The following is a 25,825-nucleotide window of genomic DNA, read 5'->3' on the forward strand; positions in this document are numbered from 1 at the left end:
GGTCGGGGGTCGCGGGGGGCGGCGGCGCGCAGGGCCATGTCGGCGCCGTGCCTGCGCCTGCCCGCCGCCGGGTCAGCACCGGCGGAGGCGGACAGCGCCGGCGGCATGGAGCCGCCCGGGGCCGCCGCCCTGGAGCTGGCCCTGGAGGAGGAGCTGGCGCTGCTGGCCGCCGCCGGGGAGCCGCCGGAGCCGCCGCCCGCCGCCGCCGCCCGCGACCCCGAGCTGCTCTCGCTGATCCGGCAGAAGGAGAAGGACCTGGTGCTGGCGGCGCGGCTGGGGAAGGCGCTGCTGGAGCGCAACCAGGACATGAGCCGGCAGTACGAGAGGATGCACAAGGAGCTCACCGACAAGCTGGAGGTGAGGCCCCGCCGCCCGGCCCCGGCCCGCGGGCGGACTATCGGAGCGCGGCCCCTTCCCCGGCCGGCCCCGGGCACGGGCCCTGCCGGGCAGCCCACGGGACACCCCGTGGCCGTGACGGGGAAGGAAAGGTCTGAGCGATCCCTCCGAGGCCTGGGGGAGGCAAAGCTGCTGCTTTCTCCCCCGCTCCCGAGCTGGGGCCGGGCTGCAGCGCCGTGCTCGGGAGGTCCCCGGGGGGCCCTTTCGCCCCAGGACACAGGTACCACCTGGGGGAGGAGACGTGCGCGGTGCTCGGCTCATCTCGTCACGGAAATACCTCGGAAGTTAAATCTGCGCAGCAGGTACCGAGCTACAGAGCATATGTGACCCTTATGCTTAAGCTGTTGCAGCTCAGGCATTAGGCACGGCAGGAGATAAGCCCTAATGATACATCTCTGTTAGCTGCTTGCTCCGGAAAACACCTACAGGTATCTGGAGAAAGCCGTTTGCCAGGGACTCAGTGGATTGAGCTCTTATTGATTTTTAAGGACAATAGAGCTATTACAAAGAAAAAGACTTGTGCAGGCAGCTTCTTTTGGAACAACTCTCTTGCACAACTATGTGAGAGAGCCACTATTATTACCAGAACTCTTTTTCACAGAGGTGCTCTCGAAATAGTATTTCTTCCAGTAAGTAATACTGCTTAGAAGGCTGAGAAGAGCCTCTCTCACCTTTCCGGAGAGAGTCTGAACACTGCTGGATGAACATTCAAATTTCAAGTCACAGCCCTAGACCAGTTCTTTTTGCACAGTCCTGCATATTCCTGTATTCCTTCCTCATGGACTTAACATTTCTCAAGTTCAAGAGGATTTGTGAAATTACTGTATGGCCTTTGTTCTCCTGAAAAAATTCCTCTCTATTATTAAATTTGTCACTTTACCCCCCTAACTGGTCCCTTCCTCTTTGCAGGGAAATCTCTCTGCATTTATTATTCCGACCAAAGAATAGTGAAGGTGACATTTGCTCAAATTATTGTTTAGTGGCTCTGTTTATCAGATTAGAATTTCCCAGAGTATTAAAACTTGCCAGGGTGAATGTTTTCAGGTTGGTCTTTAAGCAAGAACAGACGTATGTGGCGTTGTGCTGACGTGGTTTTCCTTATGAGTCGGAGTAGAATCATTTCTGTCATTAAAGGAAAAACACTCAAGTTTAGGTACTCACTGAGCAGCCTGTCAGGGAATTCAGGAGCCTCAAATACCACTCACTGTTTGCAAAATGTGAAGATGAAAAGGGGGGGGGGAAACTATGACTTTATATAGCACTTTAAATAACATCCCCCAAATGTTTACCTCTGCTCTCACAGGCCTGTTCAGAAGGTGAATGAAAGGACTGCAAACACAACCAACTGTTTATATCTTTTCGTCCCGTTACTATTGCCCTAACTTCCCACTGGAATAACAGATTGCTATTTTCCAGGCTACCCATCTGATAGAGTTGGGGTTATCTACTTAAGGGTCTTTTTTTTTTTTCCGCTGGGTTTGGCAAATCTAACCCGGTGCTACTTCACACACACAAAAAAAAATCAAATTTAAACATTAATCTTCTACAACACAAGCCTGGTAATCCCAGCCTCTGCAGATTAAATGTTGGCCTCCTCCTGTTGCCACTGAAGTGAATGAAATTTCACAATAAGCTTTCCAATTTCAGAGGAGCAGGGAGGAAGGACCCACAGCTGTTACCTCCTTCTCTTTACTGAGAACTTTCTGATGATGACCAGGTGTGAAGTCTCAGATGAGATCCTTGGTGACAACCTGATATAATGATGTTTTAGTAGCACTTAGGAGAGATTTTCTCCCAGTTCACAGTTGGTTACAAGAGCTCAGTGAAGCCTATTTCACAACAGCCAAGGTGCTGCCCTGCTCCTCAGGTGCTTTGCCGCAAGATTAAATACGTTCTAGTTTTGTGGGTTCATTACTGAGGTACAGCATTCCTGCCATACACCTACTCTAGCAAACCTTTCACTTCACAACCTGGATTTAAATTCATTTCTAATCATGGAATTGAATTCCTGTAATAAATTCTGATATGCAATCCTAGTCAGTTTTATCCTCTGCAAGGGATTAAAACAGTTAATACCGCTGTTCCTCTGACACAGAGAAGCCTGCTGTGTCCAAGCATTTTACAGTATGAACCCTCTCTATCGGCTGGGAAACACCCCCTTGCTTTCATCTCTCTAAATGAGGACCAGCCCAGCTCAGTTAAGTAGAAGAGAAGCTGTTTTCAGAAGAAAACATCTTCTAGAAAGCAGTTCTGTGCAAAAATCAATGAGCAGCTGGTGAATGGAAAGACACTTAGGAAACAAGAAACTCCCCTACTGAGGACAGCAGTTTGCCCTATCAGCACTGTGTGCACAAAACCCCTGTCCAGATCTGCAGCTGTGAAGGTGCTGGGGTGAGGGCAGGCGAGGGGAGATGGCTGCTGAGAGAGGCAGGAGGGACCAGTCAGCATGTCTGGTCTGGTTTATCCTCCTCTTTGCAACAGCCTCTCTGCGCCCAACTGCACTCACAGTTCTGCTTTCTCCATCACAAGAGAATAAACTTGATATTCTTCACCTCCCCCTAATTCCAGCCTTTGTCATGGCTGCTTATTGGAGCCAAGTGGAGTGAGGGTTTTCTTTTACAGTGAAAGACTAAAGTGCCTTTTAAATGATTGACAAGGCTTATCAGTGGTTTCTAAATCACATTTGAGTGTGTCTGGGGCACTTCAGCTGCAGTGCTGCTCCTCAGCAGGCTGAAGTTCCATTTTCCATTTAGAGAAGGCCCTGGATCTTTCTGAACGTTGCCTAGCAGTGAAGGAGGCAGAGCTATAAAAGACAGAATTTTCAGTGTGCCACTAAAAGTGAAATTGTGGCTGCTCTAGCCCCACTTGAGCTACAAACAAGATTTCTTTGCAAAGGTTGTCATGGGCCCGGTGCTGGCATCTCATGCCTACCTATTGCATTAAAATATTTATAATCCTGCTTAGCTCTCTTATTTGCTAAGGTGCTCGCTCTTCTAGTGTCTGAAACATGGGCCACTCTTTTTAATCAGCCTCACATCTGAGGGTTTTTCATGAAAGTTCGGAATTTGCAGAAGGATTTGGAAGGACACAAGCAGGGTGCTGTTACACTGAGCTGAAAGGAACATAGGAAAGGATTTGGAGATAAGGTCAAGAAAGAGAAAACATGGCAAAGCAAAAGAGGTGGAGGATTAGTGATACAGAGGCCAGAGGGCTGCTGGGGAACTGGAGGGCTTTGACATTCAGACCTGCTCAGGAAGGTGACAGAGACCCTGCAAGGGAGGCTGTGTGTCATCAGTAGTAGGCACCCAGGGGAAACAGCCCCCTCACAGCCTGTGTTTCTAACAAGCAATAAAAAGCCACTTCACATAAATGCAGCACAATTTTCTTTTCTGCCTAGCAGGTTTATTTTCCCCTCCTCTCAGAAGTGCCATGGGAATTGTTCACCAGGGAATCATACTCTGGGAAAAATGGGCGAGTGCTGCCAGTGTTGGGCCCAGCGGGTTTCTGTTCTTTGCTAAAACACATTCCTAAAAGACTGGTGAATCCGATAGAGAGGAGCAGGAGATTATTCTGGGGTTCGGAAGACAACCAACAAGGAGAGGACTCCTGCTCTTCAGGTTTCCCTGCTAATCCTGGGACTTGGCCATGTCCCCAGTCTGTGATTGTTCTGCAAGTAAGAGTGTGGCTTCAGTCACCAGGGGAAATTCAAGCTCACTTTTGGAGCAGGGATTCTTTCAAATGGGCACAACATAAATCTGCTCTGACCTGATTTGCAGCTCTGTTTCAGTCAAGCCCTCATTTAATTGAGCCTGTAAAACACGCAAAAGTTTCAGGTTCAGATTCATGCTGTCCCTCACTTTCTAGCCAATCCTGAGCAGAGCAGAGTCTCCAGAACTGTAATAAAACCCGAACCCAGAACTTGCACATACATAATGTCTATAGCAACCAGTTCATTGCATCCACTGCCATTCCAGAGCAGACTGCATCAAACAATGGAGTTACTGTGCACTATCAAACTCTCAGACAACTAATTAGGTCAGGAATAGAAGGAGCAAATGGATAGATGATTCAACTGTTGTTCATAAGACCCATATGACAAGAAGGATGCCTCATCTACATTCCTCATCAACACTAAGAATACAGTTCATGTGGTTTTGACTATAAAGGCAATTTTTAAAGAATTATTCTACTGGCCACTGAAATATTGCTTTGGAGTTAAGCTGGGCTCTGCTAAATCAATTGCTCTGCCTGACCTATATATTCTGTCTATTGACATGCAGCCTACTTTACTCTTTTGGCAGTTATTTCAGTAAAAATTCAATGTGCTGATCTCCAGCGGCCAAGGACAGGCCAATTGCTGGAAATGGAAAACAACTCTAGTGCCAGTGACCTGCCCCGATGTGGGACTGCAATCTCCATGGCATTCTCACACTCTAGTACCATTCTCTTTCCTGCACAAGGTTTCAACCCTAAGCATAGACAAGGAAAAGGAGACAACGTTCACTTTCCTTTTGCTCCCTTCCTAACCTCTTGTCTCCCGTTATTTAGCACCTAGAACAAGAGAAACACGAGCTACGGAGGCGATTTGAGAACAAGGAAGGAGAATGGGAAGGAAGGGTGTCTGAACTGGAAAGTGATGTGAAGCAGCTGCAGGACGAGCTGGAGAAGCAGCAGGTTCACCTGCGCGAAGCCGACCGCGAGAAGACACGGGCGGTCCAGGAACTCTCCGAACAGAACCAAAGACTCCTGGACCAGCTCAGCAGGGTGAGTCCCCACAGCACAGCCAGGGCAGGCACCTGCCACCCTGGGCACAGGAAAGCAGCTCTGCTGTAAACCACCTTTCGGGCAAGTGAGTGGGGAAGCTCCCACTTTCAGGAAAACAAATGGTTCTGCCTCTGGTCATATTGCACAGGTGTCCCAATAAGACATGCTGCCTTTAAACTGATTTTACACCTTTAAGGAGTGATGCATTTCTTTGGTAAAACAGTTATGTTTCTGGACTGAATGGTCATTTACTGCACAGATGTCTCTCACCTGTTTTTCGTATCTAAAACTGGTTTAGAAAATCTGTTTCTAATTTACTAATAGGCTGAACAAATGTAGCATGCAAGGAAAAGGCTGATCTGTGACTGTGAGGGGAAAGGCTTTTTGCTGGCCTCCCTTTTTTGAGCTACATTGGCTGTAATGTAAAACTGAACATACCCTGTCATTCTAGGATGGTGTGTCACTACAGCTAACTTTGCCATGGTTAGATATGTGAGAACCTACTGAAATTCCTTGGAATGGCATGTTTCATCAAAGAGCTTAACTTGCCTGTGAATGAAAGAGGATTTATTGCGAGGCTGCTACAAATCAGCCTAATTGACTGAATACTTACAGCATGAGTTTCTTTCTGACAGCAAAAGACTTAACAGTTTCTGCCTCCCTCCCCCAGAAGTTAACCTGTCTTCCAGAATTAAGAACCTTGTTTTTTTTCTCCCCAATGGGCAGTTGGTACAAACCATAATTTTAATGCTTGAGACCACAGTTACTCCAGCAGATAAAGGCATTTTCTTCTTACCAGTTGCTTATTCCCAAAATAGCATAGAACAAAACCACACACCACAGATTCATGGTGAAGGGGCCCATCTAATGTTCTAAGAACATCTTTCAGACTAGATTCTGTCCTAGGTGAGTCTCTAGGGCTGACACAGGGATTTTGCCTATGGGATTTTCACCCCAGACCAGGAGACTCTGAAATGGGCCAAGTATACAGGTCTTCACTCAATCTGTATATGCAGTTTTCCTGTGCCTCTGGAGGTGGGAAGAGCAAGGTTTGGGTATGACACTCTGTACTGATCCTTGAAGAAATCATTCCTTATTCAGCTGTAGATTTTCTTGTCAAAAGACTAAAAAAGCCACTTAGTGCAACTTGATTTTTTTAACTGGTTTTAAAAAAAAATACAAAAATACCTCAACTTCCTTAACTCAGGAACATTGCTAAGTTTATCTATGTTTTTAAAAGCAATATCTCCCAAGTGCAGCAGATGAACTAGAGAAGATATTTCACCCTTTCTCTGGACACAGTATATTTCACATACAACATGGATGAGAGATTCCACCCAAGCTTCCACAAGTTGTATGTTGTGTCAAATTTCTTATACAGGGCTAAGAACTTGTCTCCCATCAGATTGGGTGACCCTCAATAATTTCCTGTGTATGGATGATTTCTGTCACTGACTGGGAAATGTAAGGCTTGTTATGGTTCCAGCACAAGTATAAACTGAAAGAACAGACTAGAAGGTAGGAGAGGAAAACCAGACAGCTTGCTTTGGGCTTTAAACCACATGGGATTATCCTCACATGACACTTGCGCTGCGGGAGCCGCTCACAGCCAGATGCTCAGGGAGACATTCAGCTAAGCCTTGTCAGAGAAGCCACCAAGTCAAGTCTACCAGCCTGTAATGTCCCAGCATGGGTTTTGTTCCTTTAACTCCCTATTACTGCCAGAAATAGTCTTCATCGACCCACTCCAGAACTGCCACATCCGAAAAAGCTGAGTCTCGGTGCTGCCCTTCCCAGTCCAGCCCAGCCCTGCTCCCAGCCTGGAGGACTGTAATTCCCCAATGCAGATGAAGCAGAATGATGCCAAGGCACGATTCAGTGCTCATCGAGTTTGTCACCTGGCCAAAACTTGCCAGTAACTCAAATACAGCAACACTGGTGTAAACAGTCTTCCTAAAGTCAGGAGAATCTGGGCAAATTAAAAGAGAGTGGGGAATGATCTGCTGTTGTTCACAGGGATTTAGCTGAGGCTTTTTAAAATCTCAGCATTATATTAGCACTTGATTACTGGCTGCTTAGTATTCCACATTTGCTGCTCCATAGTGCAATTGCAGTCTCGTGTCTGGTCTCTTATTTTGAAGAGGTTATGCATGTAATCCCTGAGGCAGTGGTAGTGCTTAAATCCTGCACCCACATAGTTCTGGCTCCTGTGCCACTTAGGCTTTCAATTAATAAAAAGGACAAACAGAGCTGCATGGATGTGCTTGCCTACAGCCATGTTGCCATAGGCTGGGGTCCTGCCTGGGATCATGAACTGAGCACTGACAGAGGAAAGGTCCTACAAAGAAGTGCTGTTACAGCGTCTGTGACCTTTGAGGTGGTGTCCTCCTTGAATTCCTGGTTCTTCATTTTGCACCTGCCTTTTGTGTCATGGTGGGTTCTTTGGGAGGAGGGGGTTAGGAGAAGTCTGGGATAAAGCAGTGAAAACCTTATTCAGAGCCTCAACTCTGCCTCATCCAATACTATACCCTGCTTCACTCACAGGACAGAAAGGGAGCCTGCTCTCTGGTACCAGTCATTCTACACTAATAGGCACTAGCTCTTTAAATTTGAATTTCCACAGTTTTTGGCAATTAACACCTCATGGCCCCATTTTACAATACTTGATCATCTCCCTCCTGGAGAAGGTATTCCCTTGGCATAGGTTCTATATGTCAAATGACAGTCTCAGCCTCAGGAGCTGCCAGCCCACATGGTCCTGTTTGCTCCTTCTAGAGCCCCTGGGCTTCAGCCTCTTTTACCTCAAAGCAGGGCAGCAGCCACCATCCTAACCCTCCTCCTCCCTGCTGCTGCTGACATTCTTTAACCAACTAATCAGGCTTTAGGACATTTTTTTAACCCTGCCTCCCCCAGAGATGAAAAGCCAACACAAGCACATACTTTGTCTAAACGTGGCACAAATGCAAACCAACCATGCACACACCCCCACACACAGATAGCAAGGGGACCTGGAAAGCTGTCTTGGAATTAATGCATGGGACTGAAAAAAATCCAGCCTCAATTCTAGCAAAGACTGATAAGGAAAACTCAAGGATAGGGATTTTAAGTCTGTTCCAATCTCTAAAAATTATCCTTTTGCCTCTGCCAAGAGGCTAAAATAAGGTCCTTAAAATGATTTGAGGTCTTCCGATGAGGTGATGATATAGGAGAACTTTAAATATCTAATAATAGTAAGTAGGCTGTAAGGAACTTTGCCTCCTCTTGAAATACAGCCTTTGGTTCTCTGCTTTTAGCAGAACGAAGATATTGCCTGAGGTTATAGCAGCATTAAACCATGGGGAAAATTTGGTGAGCTGGACCAGGAGTGCATAGAGAAGGAAACAACTGAGATGCCAAAGATCAAGTTTAAGATCTCCACAGTAACCTTATTTTTTAATTTGCTAAGTGATGATTAAAATCCCCTGCTGCACATTGCTTCGATTTCCCTCCCCCTGCCTCAGCACAGCAAAGCAGGAGCTCTCAGCAGTGTGTCCACACCAAGCTAAATGCTGAATTTACCAAGGAGAACTGCAGAGCTCATTGTGAGCAGGATGCCAGGGTACAAACTGCTCACCAGAAATGCTCAGAGATAAAGTATGGGAGTCAAAGAACAGTTCTGCTGAGAAAGTCGAGGCTTGGGAATTATTACATGTTCTGTTTCCAGCTCCTTCAGTCTCTCCCATCTGTTTCAGTTCTCCACTTGGGAAAAAAAAAAAATCCTGTGCTCTCTGTCCTTTAGTTATAAAATGTGAGGGCAGTGGGCACAGGGAAAGCTCTCCTCTTACAGGTGCCCACAGCAGGTAACACAGCTTAAATCCTGTCCCCACCTTTGGGTTTCTAGGAGTTACTAATGCAAACAATAATAACAGGCTTCCTCTTCCTATAATGAGGCAACATATTACTACTTTGTCAGGAAGTGAATGAAAAAAGACTTTCACACTGTTTCCAAGTGCCTTCACCAGATGGCTTTCCCACACATTTCCTGCTACCCAGCTCTGGGCTCCTGTAGCTGTTTGCTGCCTGTAGCTTGGGCGAGGATGTATCCATGTATCCTTCCCCGTTCAGCTGGGCTTCCTTTATGGTACATGGAGCATAAGGAGGCAATTTCACAATGTCAGGCTCAGGTAGTTTTTGCAATGCAAATCTGTTTTCAGTGGCAGGAAGAAGCGTGTCATCTTGCACCGCTGAAACAGCTCTTTGTGTTCAGAGGGGAGCTCTGGGTCCCTCAGAGGGGCCCTCAATCACCAAGTTCTTATATTCACTCAGCATCTAGAGCCAACACGCTGCTACAAAGAATGAGGTGTTTCAGTCAATCCTTCTGGTACAGCAAGAACATGATCAGCCAGCCCACAAGTCTCCAAAGGAGGTTTTATTTACTAGCCACAAAACCTTCCTTTCAGTAATTTTTCAATTGAAGAAGGAGTTCTGTTTCTAACTTCATGCTCTAACATGCAGCATAGCTTCAGAGGACTGGCAGGCACTGCCTGGCTTGGATTTTAGAGAAACAGGTTTTTATTCAAGAATAAGCTGACCATGTTATATTCTCCTTTCCAAACCACTTTTATTTTAAATACATCCTTTTGTGGTCAAGAACACACTCACAAGAGAGGCAAACCTGTTGTCTGTTATTGATTTGAGGAGATTTTTCTGAATGGTTAGTTGTTGGGTCTATCAGCATAGGAACAATGTTGGTTTTGAGAAATTCAGACTATTCACTGAAAAAAAATTAATGCACATAAAAAAAAGTGTGCTGAGCAAGATTCACTGGTTTTGCCATGACAGATTTGTAGCTATTACACTATGAACTAGCTTGTCTTTAATTCTGTATTTTATCTATACAGGTGCTTAATGCAAGCCTCCTTATGTTTCTTGTTTATTAAGTTGTCTCTGATAACCTGACAGGGTCTCTTGGGAACTTCATGCTTAGCACAGAGGCAAAGGAGTCAAGCTAAATTTAAGTCCTGCTTCAGAGGGTTTATTTTTAACCAGAAGAAGATCCGGGGTGGACCTAAGCTAAAGAAGAGTTGCTCTGACTAGCCCCACATTTTGAGGTGCAGATCAGTCACTGCACTGAATTCTTTTTCATAAAATTGTCCAGTTTTTGCTGTGGCTCAAAGTGTTTACTGGACCTATTCAGTGAGGAACTCCCCTCTGCACTACTCAGTAGCACAGGGGTTTGTTTAGCCCATCTTGATCTGAGCAGTCTAAATTCAGTGGAGGGGAGAGATTGCACTAGAAAAGGCAGCAGCTACTTTAGGGGCTGAAGCACCTGCTTGTGATGGCAGCTCAGGTAAGGCTGCTCACTCCCTGGGGGAGGCAGAGAGTCCTCCCAGCACTGCTTTGTGCCTGGCATAAGGCTCACTTATGTTTCTGTGAGAGGAAACAGATACCACCCCAAGACAGAGCCAAACACTGAAGCCAGCAAACCTCCCATGAACCACATGAAGCATTCCCCAGGTCCCCGCCCCTCTGGAGCATCAGCAGATCCTCACACCACACAGCCAGATCCCTCATCACCCAGGGAATACTGATCAGTGCACAAACAGGAAAGGCTCCTTCTCTCCAGTTACTTCTCCCCTAGCAGAGAGCACTTGTTAATAATTCAGCTTCATGCCACATCAGGCCTGGAGTGCTGAGGCTTTCTATGCTAAAGCTGTAAATATAGGATGTGACTGCAGCTGCGTGTTCTCGCCTGCAAAGTCCTTCAATGAAATGATTCAGTGCCCCAGAAGGTAATGAAGAAACATCTCGAGGTCACTGCTGAGTGGCACTTACCCACCATCCCTCTGGAGGAAGGGACACAGGCAGGGAGAAAGGCTCAACCCTCTACTGAAAGTCTGTCTGTTAACCCCATTTTAGGACACTCAGAACTTCAGGACCCAACAGGAACAGGGCCATCCAGACACCAAGGCATGAACACAGGAATTGCTAAAGAAGTAATTTCAGCAAAGATGGGTGAAAGGCACCCCTACAGAGTTTGCCCCAAAATTTTGCACCCACTCATTTAACAAAAGATTTTCACCCTGGAATCCTTTAGTTTAAGTACTGGTGAGCACTGAGGGAATGGGCAGAAAGGCAAGGGACTGTAGTGATAGGACAAGGAGTAATGGGTACAAATTGAAAGAGGGGAAATTTAGGTTAGATATTAGAAAGAAATTCTTTACTGTGAGGGTGGTGAGACACTGGAACAGGTTGCCCAGAGAACTTGTGGATGCCCCAGCCCTGGCAGCCTTCACAGCCAGGTCGAATAAGGCCTTGAGCAATCTGGTCTAGTGGGAGGTGTCCCTGCTCATGGCAGGGCAGGTGGGACTAGGTGATCTTTAAGGTCCATTCCAGCCTCTTGACATTCCATCATTCTAAGAAAGATGTACATGGAATAATACAGGGGCTACTGAATAGCAAAGCCCTCCCTAAGGAAAGAGTTAAAAATTACTATTAAGGTGAAGAAAAAAAAACCAAACCAAAAAAACCCACAAAAATGTTATAGTTAAGGCAGTGGAGCTACAAAATCCCTGTGAAAGGATGGCGTCCATGGGTCCCGGGGGCTGGGTGGGACCCTCATCCCCCGCGGGGCAGCGGAGCAGGTTCCCCACCATCCCCGGGGACCCCCGGCTGGTTGCTGGATGACAGCACCGCACGTCCCAGCTGGTGATGTTGCTGTGGCAACCGAGTGTGATTCCTGAGCTTGCGGTGCCACGACAGCGAGCGGGCACGCAGGGAAACGCACTTGGTGACGTCCGAGCCAGGCGGGCGGTGGCCGAGATCCGTCTGCCACCGCCGTGGGCTCGGCTCGCTGCCAGGACGTGTCCCCGCAGTGTCACCTCACCCCCTGCACCCCTCTCCCCACGTTTCCTCCCCTGCTCACGGCAATTTTCCCCCCCCCAAATCCCACTGGAGCTGTCCCAGCCCAATGCAGCCTGTTGTCCGTGCCACACACAGTGAGCTCCCGAGCTTGCTGGGGGACAGGTAAATATCCTGGGTATAAAGAGCCCCTTGTGAGCTCAGCCCACAGAGGGTGACTCCACCAGGTCACGTCCCTGGAGTCCAGCCCGCACCATGGCACGACAGAAATGATTATCTGCCAGAGCCACTGAGCCTCCACACTGTGCATGGCTCATCTCACACCCTCAGAGGCTTGTGGTGCCTGCATGGAGCAGCAGAGGCTGGACCCGAGAGACATCACAGAGCCCAGACCTCCTGTCCCACCACCCCTCCTTTCCCCAGGGCAGCACATCAGCAGAACAAGTGTCCAGAGCATTATCCAGGACAAAGACACACAGATATAAAGCACGTGGTAGTCTGCCATACACTGTTTTTCCCTGCACTTCAGCTGAGCCCAGCTCATAGCCCAGCTTTCTCCTCTAGCCAGTGGTTCTAGAAGAGATTTCTGAAGTTCCTGCAAGGCTTCTGCCTTGAGACATCAGCAGCAGCACTAAGCTGTGAACACCTGAAAGCCAGAATCCAACATGAAACTGAAGTTGAATTTGTCCTGGAGTGAGGAGATAAAAATCTGAACGAGTGCCTTCTTCCCCTCTTGCTCTGCACTAAAAATTTCAAGTGGCTATTCTGTTTAGGCCCATGTCATTATGTTCATAGGAATTGTTTTACTGTGCAGGAGCTCAGAGGTAGGAACACATAGGCAGAAGAAATTCTTAAATATTTCTGCTTATTCACACTTGCTGTAAACACTTCCTCCAGGAGATTCTACAAAGTAGGACACACAAGGTCTTTGCATCCAGCCACTGCATTACTAGCTAGAACCAGAGCTGAACATGATTGAAGGCTTTGCAAATATCTACACAGGAAAATCAATTAAAAACATTTGATCTTTAAAGAGCCATTCTGGGTTATAAAGTTTGCACACCTTATAATGAAAGTCTTTAAATTCCTCCTTTTTTCAAGTAGGATTGCTTTTTCTAAATGCAATTTAGTAGACAATAGCTCAAGAGGGAGGTCTCTTCTCCACTGCAGGGGTTTTGCCAGCTGTATTGGGTGCTCTGATTACCCATGAAATCATAGAGGCCCCTTGCAAAAGAGCCCAAAGCTTAACCAACATTTTGTTTAGAATGGCATTTAGCAAAACCCAGTTTGCTTTGAGCACAGATGTAGGATCAGCAAGACTTGCTGATGCCACAGTGCAATACAGAGCTGGGTAATGCTTGGCAGTGCCACCACAGGGATGGGAAATGCCACCACAGGTGGGAACACAACACCATCCAGAGGCAAGAGTACAACAGGAAACAAGTGGTGGATGAGGGACCTGCACGACAGAGCAACTGGAGTGAAAGGCTGCTCATAAGTAGGCCAAGGGAGCATCTCACTAACAGCCTCATTAGGTGTCCTCCTGTAGAGGCTCAGTTCTGTAGCTGTTGAGATTTGCACCAGGTTTCCATCAGGGAGAGGACCCCTGTCAGTGTTTGAGGGGGGACTGTCGAGATCAGAAATGTTGGGAACAGTTCCATTAGCTCTTCTCACCATCTCCTAACTGTTCTTCCCAGGAAGGTTCTAATGCTGAAGCATGGGAACAACACTTCTAAAAGGAAGAATTTCTTGGGTAGTTTCAGCTGGGTTATGATTAATGCAGATGTGTCATAAATGTAGAGTTCTCACAGAACAGTTACAAGATCTGAGGATGTTTGGATAACTAAAGCATCCAGCTCACTGAATTTGCCCTTTAAATACCATTTACTAGTTTCACTGTGCAGTTCATCTGACTTTAAAGAAAAATTCTGTTGCATTTTGTCTTTACTGCACCCCCCTTCCCTTTTGTCCCTCGTTCATTCTCCCCTCCTGGAGACATCTCAAGCATCAGTTGAAGCTTAAGCTATCACCAGCCTCATGCTGGTAGTTGTCTCTGCAGTTTTGTTCCTTAAGCTGTTGTGAGACCAGTTTCTTTGAGGCCACCTTGGCCCTGACTTGCAGTACACCAAGAGAGGAAAATTTAACCTTGTGATTCCCTTGTTCCCCACATCCTTGGAAGTCTGGAATCCACTTCCAGACTTGGCAGAGCTTTGTAGTGACAGAGGTGCTCTTAGAAAGCTGTTCCATTTGGCAGCCATTTAGCCTAAGCTGTTCATGGTTACTTGTTGAACAAAGCACCATTGTATTTGTTTGCCTACACACTCAGATCCAGGAAAACTGAAGTCTGCTGTAATTCAAGTATTAGACTGGCAGATTTGTTGCTCACACCAGGACTCCAAGGAGGTATAAGCCTTGAGACTTGCTAGAGGGAAGGATCTATACTTGCAGAAGAGATGCATAGTCCCAATAGCTTTTGCAGGTGAAGTGTTTCAGGACCAACTAAACACCCACAAGTTTTAAGAGAAGGGAACCTTTTGGAGAAGTACTTAAAGAGTTCTCAAGTGTTTCTTTACTTAGTTAGCAAGTGATTTGCACAAATTTTATTGCAACACCGGAAGACTGAAACACTGACAGACTAGGCAGCAATTGTCATATAAACCAATAAAAAAAGACCCTAGTGAAGGAAAAGTCTCCTTTCCACTCAGGCAGAATACACAAGAGCCTTTGATCTTACAGAATGGGGATGAACTGGGTTTTTAAGGTGTGGATTAGAAACTTAGTGACCTATGTCCCATACTGAAAATGTACCACCCCAGGAAAAGGTCAGCAGTCAGACATTACTCCTTGACAAGTTTAAGCCTCATTCTTCATATCCCTTACATGAAGGACAATGTGTATAACTTGCAGGGTAAGAATTAGACTGACATGAAGAAAAAGATCTTTACTGTAAGGTTGGCTGAGTAGAGGAGATGGCCCAGAGATTCTACAAGGTCTCTAACAAAGGAAGCTTTTGGGAAGTGGCCAAGTAGTCACTGGTCAGGCATGGCTGAACAGTTTTCACACTGACATGGGAAGAACTAGGCAAAGTTAAGCCTTCTGAGGTTTCTCTTTTATGCAGACAAGACTTTCACTAACATCAGGTCAAGCCTTCTTGCTATTTATAAATACTAAGGGAAAGAGGCAGAGAAGCCTGAAGGAGTACTCACAAGGAATAAGTGATCTCAAAGACTTTGGAACTCACTTGCACTTTCATCTTCATGGGCATAAAGTAATGAAAGAGTGCAAACAAATGTAAACAGGCCTCTATTCAGAGGTAGGTTCCAACCTTTGCTTGAACATGAGCTCTTGAGCAGACTCAGATTTCATGGGAGTCACAATTTCCAGCAGATTTATGTTTCGATAAAGCCAAATGAGAAAGCCTGAAATGACCATGTTTGTTCAAAAGAGATTGTAGAATTTAGCAGTGTGATATTTGTCCAAATAACATCTATTGATTAGCTATGAAGTTGCACAGGGATTTGCCAACTCAAATTATTCCTGTAAGTTTGCCTCTATTCCAGAGAGATTTATTTCCCTAGGCTTTACTCTGTGTTGTTATTTCACTTCATGCACAAATTCTTCCTAAATGTTGTGCTGCTTAGTCTTCATTTCCCTTCCCACCTTAGCACAAGGGACCAGATATCTTAGTGAAGACTCACTAATAAATATCCAAAGCTTTAAGAGCTCGAGGCAAATGCTTATGAAATCAATTTCATTAATACAACCCCTTCTGGGCCCTTTCTGTGCCCGGGGCAGTGGTGCCATGGGCACAGGCCCTCACCCTGCAGAGCTGCAGACAAGGAGGGGTCTCTTAGTCTTGGGCTGCTTTATCAGCAGAGGCTGCAAGAAACCATTCCAGGCATTATCCAATCCAGCAGCTCAGTTAATCTCTGTTTACCCAGATTAACTGTGGCATCACGAGACACAGCCCATTAGCTTCAGGCTGGCTCTCAGCAGCTCCCCCCTTTCAAAGGAGTACTCAGGCTTTCAAAACTCAGGAAATTCCTTCTGTCTTCCCATCCTTCATAATCCTCCATCAAGAGACAGTACCAGAGACTAAGGAGGTCAAACTGGGGGAGAGGGAAGGAGACAAGGCAGCCTTTTGCCCTCATTTGCCTCACCTCAGCACAGGAAGGGAAGATTTGCCCAGTGTGGGGCAGCTGCAGACCACAGAGCTTTAGTGCTCCCGGTCCCAGACATGGGCCTCCTCCATCAGTCTCTGCCCCTTCTCATGGTCAGTGAGCACAATGCCAAGAAAATATTTTGCCATGTGAAACAGGGGATGCAGAAGCCTTTCCAAGCATGAACTTGTTCAAATGAAGATATTAACTCTCCGGTTTCTTTTAATCTCCCTAAGCAGAGCTATAAGTCACTCCAGGTCAGGGAAAGTGGCATAATTGACCAAAATACCTGCTCAGACCCACATCCCAAGTAGCCCATGATGTTAATCCTGCCCACAGCTCGGTGAATGTGACATAAGCACCCAAAGCCCACAGCCAGGTGGCCACGGGCAACTGAACTCACCCTGGGGACAGGGATGGAGGAAACAGCTGGTTGTCTGGAAAGCCACTGACAAAGCACATACAACCTCCATGTACATACACACCTCCTCCACTCTTCCTTCCCCTCACATCCCTTGGCACACAAGACATTTGCACGAGGCACCTCCTAGTATTTCAGGCACGTGAAGTGGATGGTTTTCATTAAGCCTCTGTCAGCACCACAGACTGAAATGGCTTCTTTATACTGCTTATCCTTATTTATACTCTGCTGATGCCACAGAGTGCAGGTGGCTGGACAACCATCTTGCAGCACCACAAAAGCCTTGTCTGCCCCTTCCACAACACTGCATGAGGCCACTGCAGGATGAATTGGAAAAATCAAGGCCAAGCTGCTGCTGCTTTAATATCACTGGAACATTTTTTGCATGTGTACCAGTCCTCCATATTCATCACAGAAGAGACAGTACTTCAAAGGCACTCATATAATCACTTTTTGGTGCATTCCACCGGCATCGTTAAGCAAGTGTCCATAAATACCCTTCTCACATATCTTGTTTCACTCAGATTATCCTTGTCTCCTTGGCAACTGTCAGATGATGTATAATGCTAGCAGGGATTAGCCCCAATGAGCCTTATAACCCTCGTGTAAATTCCAACTCTAGGAAGGGACCTGACCAAACACTCTTCTTTCCTGGTAATGTTTAAATGTTGCCATAAACAATATTAAATCCAAGAACCTTTCAGCAAACCTGAGTCAAGATGAAAACCAATATGGAGCTTTTTGAGTGGTAGTATTTGTCTTGTCCTCCAAACAAATAAGTTTGAGGCAGGGATACACTTGGTGTTTCACGTCTTGACATGTAAGGCTGTATTTTGAATCAGTACTTAAGAAAAGGCTTGTGCTGAAAACTTGGGCTCTAATATCTTTATCTTCCCTGTCCCTTGGTGCCAGTGGGGATCACACTGGGAAATGCCAAATCCCTGCAAGAGCTTAACAAATTTATGCTACACTTTAACCTATTAATTTCTGTAAACCAGCTGGGTTTCAGGTCATCACGTGATGTGCATACACTGTCTGACTTGAGACTTTCTGCTTCTGAGCAAGCAGCTTATGTGCTGCACCCTCGTGCCCCACTGTTAAAGCAGACATCACCAAAGCATCAAGTCAAGGAGGTACAACACAAACTTTCTGCAAGTGGAGAGTTTCTCTGCTCCATACCATATCTGGGCCTGGTGTAGAAGTTGGTTGTCTCTTGGAAGCCCATTTGGCATTCCTGGGCCAAATTTTGCCATGTATGGTCCTGACTTGAGACCTGTCCCCACATGGGAGATGCAAAGTCTGCCAGTGCAGGGAGCTAAGTAGCACTGCACTATGTGTAAGAGTTAAGGGTTGGAGTATCTAAGTGATTAAAAACAGCCTGTGATGCACTAGTGACATGGTTAAACTACTTGTTCCTTCTTCACTCCAAATCTTTATAACATCCCAGCTTGAGGACATCTGCTCTAATTCAACAGAATAAAAATAAAAAAAAAAGAATCTTTAAGCAGAGCCAAAGAAAGGAGGCTACCTCAGGAGCAAAACCAAATGCAGACACACTACAGCATAAATAATAGTATTTCTGTAATTAAGCAAACAAATCTCTGGCACAGCATTGTGCCACAGCATTGTGTTGAATTCCTATATAGGAATTCAACAATGTGCCATGGCTGATATCTATTAATCAGCTAGAGAGAGCTGAGGGAGGAGGGGAAAAAAGGTCTCCAAGATTGTTCCAGGAGGTAGGTCACAAAACAGTCAAGCCAAGGGGTGGTGGGGAAGCCAGTGCAGGCAGGGTAATGACAGGCAGAAGAAAATCCAAGTCTTGGCACAAGCTGGTTACCAATGATGCAGCCTGGTTTCTTTGCATGTTTCTGTGGACCTGTTTGCTCCCCAGCCATCTGCCAGCTCCAGCACACACCTCATCACATGCAAGACATGCAAGGAAGGGGAGACGGGATCAGTGGCTTAAGGCAGGTGATTTTTAGCACAGATAGGATAAAAATCTTCCTAACTCACATGTCTGTGTACTGGCAGGAGTTCCAAACAGCACCATTTTAGACACTCCAGCACACAGCAGGCGCTCGGGAGATTTAGTGTTGCTACCACAGGCTTGTGCACATAGAGAAATTCAGCTACAGCAGCAGGAGTAATAAAAACTGCTGGAAGCTGAATACCATGATCTCCTCTGTCACTGGTCACATCGCTCTTGATGTCAGGCAGCAAAAGGAAGAGAAAGTTAATCATTTATATGCAGGGAAGCTAGGGAAGATCCCAGTGTAAAACCCTACTGTAGTAGAAGAACTGGAACAGGAGATCAGCCTGTGCTCAAGTGTAGGATAACTCACACACACTCAAGCAAGGCAGCCCTCTCTGCTGAAGATAAGGTGATTAAAACATAACTGGAAAGCAATAAAATTTGCCACAGTAAAGTATGATCACACTCAAACAGGGCTTTCAAAATGAAGCACACTCCCAACAGTAACTTGCCAGGGAGTCTTCAAAGCTGAAGAACAACTGCTGCCACACCAGTTTTGTTGTGTTTTTCTTGCTGACTTTATAGCTGGTCTCCTGTTCCCTAGTTAGGGCCAAAAAGCACATGCACAGGGTACATGCCATCAGTACTGACATTTGCTTAAAAGCACCTGAGCCAAAGCCAACAGCATTTTCCCTATCCCCTCTCCTTATTCCCAAAGGGCACCTCCAGGCCTTTACACACTCTGCCCCTCCAAGACAAATCATTGAAGATGACACGGGAAACTCTGGTGAAGGGAAGCATGCTCCCCTTTTCTCTGTTCATGACAGCTTTATCAAGGGTGCTTTTCCTTACCAGACAAAGCCTCAGCCATCAAACCTTCACCCACCAGGGATAAGAGATCTTTTCTCAGCATCAGACACACAGGACAGGCTCCCAATTCTATCTGTACAACATTTCCCAGTGTAAGATCTTGTGCAGTGCTTACAGGTCTCCACACCCCAGCACTGGTTTGCCCCATGCCTGGGCTGCAGATCAGTCCCCAGACATGACTCAGCCCAGGCTTCCTGAGAGCTTGCTTGGAGTCAGCTGTCAGAAAGCAACAGCCTCTGTGCCAAAAAAGCCCAGCTTGAATGATTCTTACCCCTCTAAGCAGCATCTTAGTGGGGAAAAGGGCTTTCAATTCAATGACATCTGACCTGCATTTGCAAAACATTGGCTACAGGTGCAAGTCTAAATCTAACATGTTTGGGCCAAATTCACTGCCCACAGCCAAGCACAGTCTTTGTGATGCTTTCAGTGGACTCCAGCTCCCAGGCAGTCTTTATTCTAACACAGCTGCTGGGATGTTGCTACAGCAGGTTTTTCTTCCTCTGGCAGCACTGCACCTCCCCTACTTCAGAAAAATAACTGAACACAAGAAGGGTTTGTGACTGTGTTGTCTTCCCCCATACAGGACCATCCATGCTTTACCTTTACTGATGTTTACAGATACACCAAAGCTTGAAACTCATAGAGAGAGGGGCTCTTTCCACTCCCTGATAATGATTCTCCTGCATGTGTATGATTTGGCATAGTATATTTTATATGCCATCCCACAGCATGTGCTGCACCCACCTTGTTTTTCAGCTATGTTTGCTCTCCACATCTACTTGCTTCATTTTTTAATTCCAGGCACAGCTTTTTGTAGGACTTAAAGTACCAAGATGCCAGTGAGTTTGCCAAAAGCTGTTGTTTAAATAAAGTCATGCAAGAACTTCTAAAAAGCTAGATTGTAGGAGGACAAAGCTCCAAGGAGAGATCCACATTCTTGTTTCCAGACCCTCCCATCATCCAGAGACTGGCCACAGCTGCACCCATGCAGTCTCTTCAGAGGAGCACCTCACCTGCCAGGCTGGCACATGCATAAGATCTGGCCACTTACAGAAGTACTCAGCAGCTTCCCAAAAGCTGGGTTACAGGTGTTGTTCGGAAAATTTATCTTCAACTTTGAGTACACCTGCTGTGGCTTACTTTAGGCTCTAAATGAGAAGTTACTATTGCATATTTGCCCCTACACACTGCTGTGGAGGTGCAGACTGCTCTGAAGGCCAAGCCCTGCCCTGAGGATCTACGAATTAAAGACTTAATCCCCTTAGTGCTGACATCTGTGGCACTGCACAGGAGGTAAACAAGTGCTTCTGTGTTCAAGCATCTGCTGCACTGAGTCACAGGCTGAACCTTGGTGGAAACAGAGCAAAGCTGGGCTGAAAGGAGACAAGTGATCCTGTACTTATTACATATGGTAATGTACAAAGTATAGATTGGGCTGCAGCAGATCAAAGTGCTCAGATGTTATTACGAACACACTGTAATTATCTTTTGTCAGCGATCACCAAGAGCAAGGTCTGCCTTGTGCTCAAAGTCTGCTCCAAAGACCTTACACTCTAAACAGATCGTTTCATGCTGCCAGTGAGGGAGAACAATTCAGATATAGCTGGAGGCTGCCAAAGTACAGGAAGAAGCATTGCTAAGTTAAGTGATATCTCTAGAAGCTTTTTGTCTGCAGGTATCCAGCCCAGTTCTGCTGTGCTTAGAATGACAGATCAAATACTAGCTGACCAAGAAATATTTTTAAGTAATGTGTTACCTAACAGCTCCAGAACAATCCCTCAAGAAAGTAGATTTGTACCTTTTTATTTCAGCATTGGAATGTGACATACTGCCACATGATCTTCATGTTTGGGGTTTTTTTTTTCCCCAAAACTTTGTCATGGATTTACTCATTTTTATGTCATTCACCTTTCACTTAAGACGCTATTGCACATATCAGTGATTAAAGCATTTAGTGAAGAGAAAGCTTTAATGGAATAGTTTGAAGCTGTAGCTCTCATTCTGGCCAATATTCACTATAGGGTTTGGGTTTCCTTATTTTTCTAAAGAAAGCAACCACAAGTTCTACTGTATCAGCCATGAGAAATAAGCCCTCTGCACAAAACATCTTCTGTCTTGGTTTAGTTAAGTCAAGCTCCTAAAAATTACTTCTTAGCTCTTCCTCCTCTGAGTTTTGAAATAAATTCAACAAGTTTTGTAAGAAAGAAGCAAACACATCAGCACTACTTTAAAAAAAAAAACAGCCTGATAGAAGTTATTTGGAATCAAACTTGGCAGGGATTTAAAAGCTAATAAAACATCTCCAGGTCAATCTACCATAAAATCTACATTTTAGAAAATGTTTTCTCTCTTCCTGTCTGAAGACTTCCTGAGAGAGATTAATATATTTTAAACCAGCTCCTTGAATTTTGCCCCCACCTTTTTGGCACTCAGTCATTTCACATGTATGGGAACAGACACCAGTATTTTCATGGACTCAGACATGTTTGTAACTGCACATTTGAGCATCAGGTCTACGTATATTGGAAAACTTTTGTTTTGTATATTACTACTAAATCCTAAACCAGTATATTGTGAGCTTAACAAGATGTATAGATGAAGATTTCAAGAGCAGACAGAGCTGCTAGCCTACCAACACATATTAGATATCCCCAGTGGAGCTCAGTTTAATTTTCTTTGAAATAAAGGAGAGAAAGTGCTTAAAGCCAGAGTAAGAGACTGCAAAAAGTTTAATTATTGTCTCTTTCTTCCAGGCACATTTGAGCTTGAACACCTTCAGGCTTAAAGTCTTAGACTAAAAGAATTTCATAAAAAAATAAATTCAAGAATGGAGATTAGCTGTCCTGACTTCTGGCTACCAGGGGAAGACAGCAAAGTCTCTCAGAGCAGGAGGGAATGTTACATTTCTCCTTGCCTCCACCATCACAACCTTCTGCTTAATTTTTCAAAAGGTTTTAATGACCAGGTTAAGTCTTCATGTTTCCAGTTCAGTTATTTCCAAACTAGTCAGGCATTTTGTATTTCATTATCCTGTCATCTGACCCATGCTTATGGCTCACTAGAAATTTACTGGAATATTTTTCAACCTTTAGCTCACATAGAAAAGTCAGACTAAGCTCAAGCAAATCTGGATTAAAAACCCACATCAAAGGTAACAGCCAAAATGCTCTATCAAGATGAAATATGCCTTTTGTCAGGGGAAAAATAACTTATTCATGGAAATTAGGCATTAGAAATGCATTAGAAATTATCTAGGAGAGCAGACCACTGAACTTACCGATGCAAAACATGAACCATCTACCTTTCAAACTCTACCATTCCCCTGCTAGTCCAAGACAAAACTTCAGGAACTGCAGTCTCACACACAGGTGTGGGGGGAATGACAGACTTTTGAACCTGAAGGTCCCAGACCCCCTTGCAACATGTTGGACCCAGGCTGTGCTCCACTGAAATTAATGTTGTGGTTCCTCTCAGCTCCATTTGAGCACGACCAGATCAATTATTGCAGCCATAAGCCCTTTCTGCTTCCATGTGCAAGCAGATAACTGAAGTGCAGAGGAACAAATGCTTCATTCCAGGTGACATGCAGCATCCAGAACTAGGAGAGCCTGATAGTGTTACATGTTCTTACCCTATTCCTCCTCAACAACCAGGAACAAGCCCATATTCAGCTCTGTTCAGAGCCCTACAACAGACACCAGCCTGGGAGCCTCTGTGCAGAGCTGTCTCATCTCCCACACTACTTCTGCAAGGGGAATTTGCACACAGAGAGCAAGAGCCACTTCGTGCACTACTTAGCATGGCGTGTCCTCCAGGCACACTTTGTCCTCTGAGTTATCTCCAGTGCTAATTTATTGCAGCATTCAAAGCACCGTGCCTCCGGCAGTCCCTCCCACAGGAAGCTGGCTGACTCATTTTTCCACACACTGTATTTTCCTCTCCACAAGAGCCAAATGCTTAGGTCAAGAATAAAACATAAAAAAAAACCGGGAGGCTTGTGTTTAAACACCTCCTAAAACATGTGCACAACCCACAGCCACTTGTGAAGCTATTTCTCTCATTCAGACAATGAACCTGGAGATGTTACACCCAGCTAGAGTTGCCCCCATATGGCACACAACTGCCTGTGCTTTTGTTTTAAAAAGCAGTTCCTAATCCTGTAAATTGATTTAGTCCCAGCTAATAGTTTTTGGCCTCAGTCAAACAGTTATCTAAGCACTTAATAAAAGACAAGATGAAGACCACCATTTTGCATTCATTCCCCTAAGCTCTTCACCAAAGCATTCAGGTGTTTGCCTTACAAACTGGTTCTCATATATAACCTAACTTTATAGGAAGGGATAAAAAGAACAATTACATTGCCAGGAAAACCCTGCCAATCTACTCTATTTTCATGCTTTGCTTAATGATGCAGCAAAAGTTCACTATCTTTGTGAAAAGGACTTTTCAAGGACGCTTGGAAATAAAAAAGTAGCAGTATTATGTCCATCTCCAGTAGCATTTCCAGTCTTCCAACCGTGAGAAACATGAGAAGCAACCAAAGTCAGCCGAGGCAAACACTTCATCTCCCAAAACAGGCAATCCAGTTTCAGTCTGAGGCAAGGTTCCAGCCCAACCCCCTAGAAAAAGCCCCAGGTGCTCCCTGCTCTCCCTTAGGGCCAGCTGGGCCTCTGCCTCTCAGGTGTGAGGCATCAGAGCTGATGGGCATTAACCCATTGCTACCCACAACAGCCACTGCATGACTGGGACATGTTGAGAAGAAACAGCACACATTCTTGGTTTGTTTTATTTTACAACACAGGTAAATGGGAGTTCAGTGGTAAACAGGAGGTCAAAGGACATTCCAGGCATTTCCCACTTGTCTTACAGAAGGGAAAGGAAATAAATCTGCAGCAAAGAATTCTCACTTTCTCATTTGGAAAATGAAGGCTCATATTTCCAAAATGTCTCAATTGTGAAAGTAGTGCAGAGCTTAGCATAAGCTGCCACTGCTGCCCTTTGTCTCACAGAATCCTCTCAGGATAGGTTTAAAGCTACAGCCATGAGGCTTTTCCCATCAGTAATGTGTCCCGAGCCTGATGCTTATAAAAGAGTCAGTGCCTTTTCTCCATTAGTCAGTCTCCTGGCTTTAGCAACCCTTTGGATCTTTGATTTCCTTTTTTTCTTGACAAATCCATTTTGTGCAAAAATAATGCTCTTTTGTTTCCTCTTTTGTCCCCCTTCTGTGTTGTCATATAGGACCCCCCCAACCAATCTAGGTCGCCTGTGCCAGCCTGTTTCCCACTGAAGGGAAGGCTCATCAGCCTGCATGGCTGTAACAAAGGAGGTCAGGCACTGTGTCACAGAATCAGATCCTTCCGTCTGAGCAGATAGGGATTTATGGGACCCTCCAAATAAGAGGAGAGAAGGAATAACTGAGAGGAGACCTGCAGGCATGTAAAGAAAAGTGCAGGTAGCTGAGCGTGAAGGAGTGTGGTACCAACGTACCAAATGCCAGATACAAAGTAATTTGCCTGAATTGCACTGAAAAAGGCGCAGAGGGAGACAGACAGGTGCCACATCCAGCTCACAATCTCACATAGGTGTATGGCTTCTAGGCCAGGCCCCAGTGAGGACACCTCAGGCTGGATGCTGCATGTCCCTACTCAGGCTGCCTCACACACCTTACCTAAATGAAGCAGCAGTCAGGGGGTCAAAGTGAGAAGAACACAAAGGGTGGGCTGACAGGTGCTATGGCAGGTTGCAGAGATGGTTCCTGAGCAGAAAAAGAAACCTCTGTTAGGAAGTAAATCTCACCTGCAAAAACTGAGCAGATATAGCCACTCTGGCTACTGGTATTTAGTCCATCTGCCTGTCTGCTTATAGCTACCAGATATACAATAGGTATGTATTGGATAGCACTGTACAGTCTTAAAAATCCATTTTTTTTTCTAAAAATATCCCATGGGATCAACGTTAATCATCTCTGTTGGACATTTACAACCAAAATACATTGTAAGTGTTGCAGGTTCCTTGAATTCTCGTTTTTCCACACACCTTCTCCTGGCAGTTTGCAGCTCTCACACCGGGACCAAGTGGCTATATACTCTGTGTAGTTAAATCCCCCACACCTGGGCAGTAGCAGAGTGAGGGATGAGACAAGAAGAGGATGATTTGTCCCCACCAGATCGTTTGGCTGGGATAGGGGCAGTGCTGGACAGCATTCCTCAGCTCCAATGTCCTGCACTGCACTGGGGGGAAGTGGGAAGAGAGTCTCCAGAAAACCCTTAGCCAGGCCTACCCTCCTCCTTCAACTGTGGTGCTCACAGGGCTGTTTCTCACACTTTTTACCTCAGTTGTCACTGCCAGACAGTGTTTTGTCCTTTCCTAAGTGCATTTTTCCAGAGGCAGTGGATGACA

General features: G+C 45.6%; 1 protein-coding gene across 4 annotated transcripts in view; it reads left to right on the forward strand.

Annotated features, from left to right (window-relative positions):
• Positions 1–36: 36 nt before the first annotated feature.
• BICDL1 (BICD family like cargo adaptor 1) overlaps positions 37–25,825 on the forward strand; it is a 50,078-nt gene continuing 24,289 nt past the window's right edge. For 3 of the 4 annotated variants that reach the window (XR_003530637.1, XR_003530638.1, XM_027661499.1), the window contains exons 1-2: positions 37–357; positions 4,945–5,160. Coding sequence is in view for 2 of the 4 variants with exons in the window: in XM_027661499.1 (XP_027517300.1) it covers positions 37–357; positions 4,945–5,160 (537 nt within the window). In the remaining 2 variants the exon portion in view is untranslated. Of the gene's footprint in view, positions 358–4,381; positions 4,528–4,944; positions 5,161–25,825 lie in introns of those variants that run through there. The other variant, XM_027661500.1, reaches the window with a different exon arrangement.

This window comes from Corapipo altera, unplaced genomic scaffold (genome assembly GCF_003945725.1).
Source record: "Corapipo altera isolate COAL_440 unplaced genomic scaffold, ASM394572v1 150, whole genome shotgun sequence".
Lineage (NCBI taxonomy): Eukaryota > Metazoa > Chordata > Aves > Passeriformes > Pipridae > Corapipo > Corapipo altera.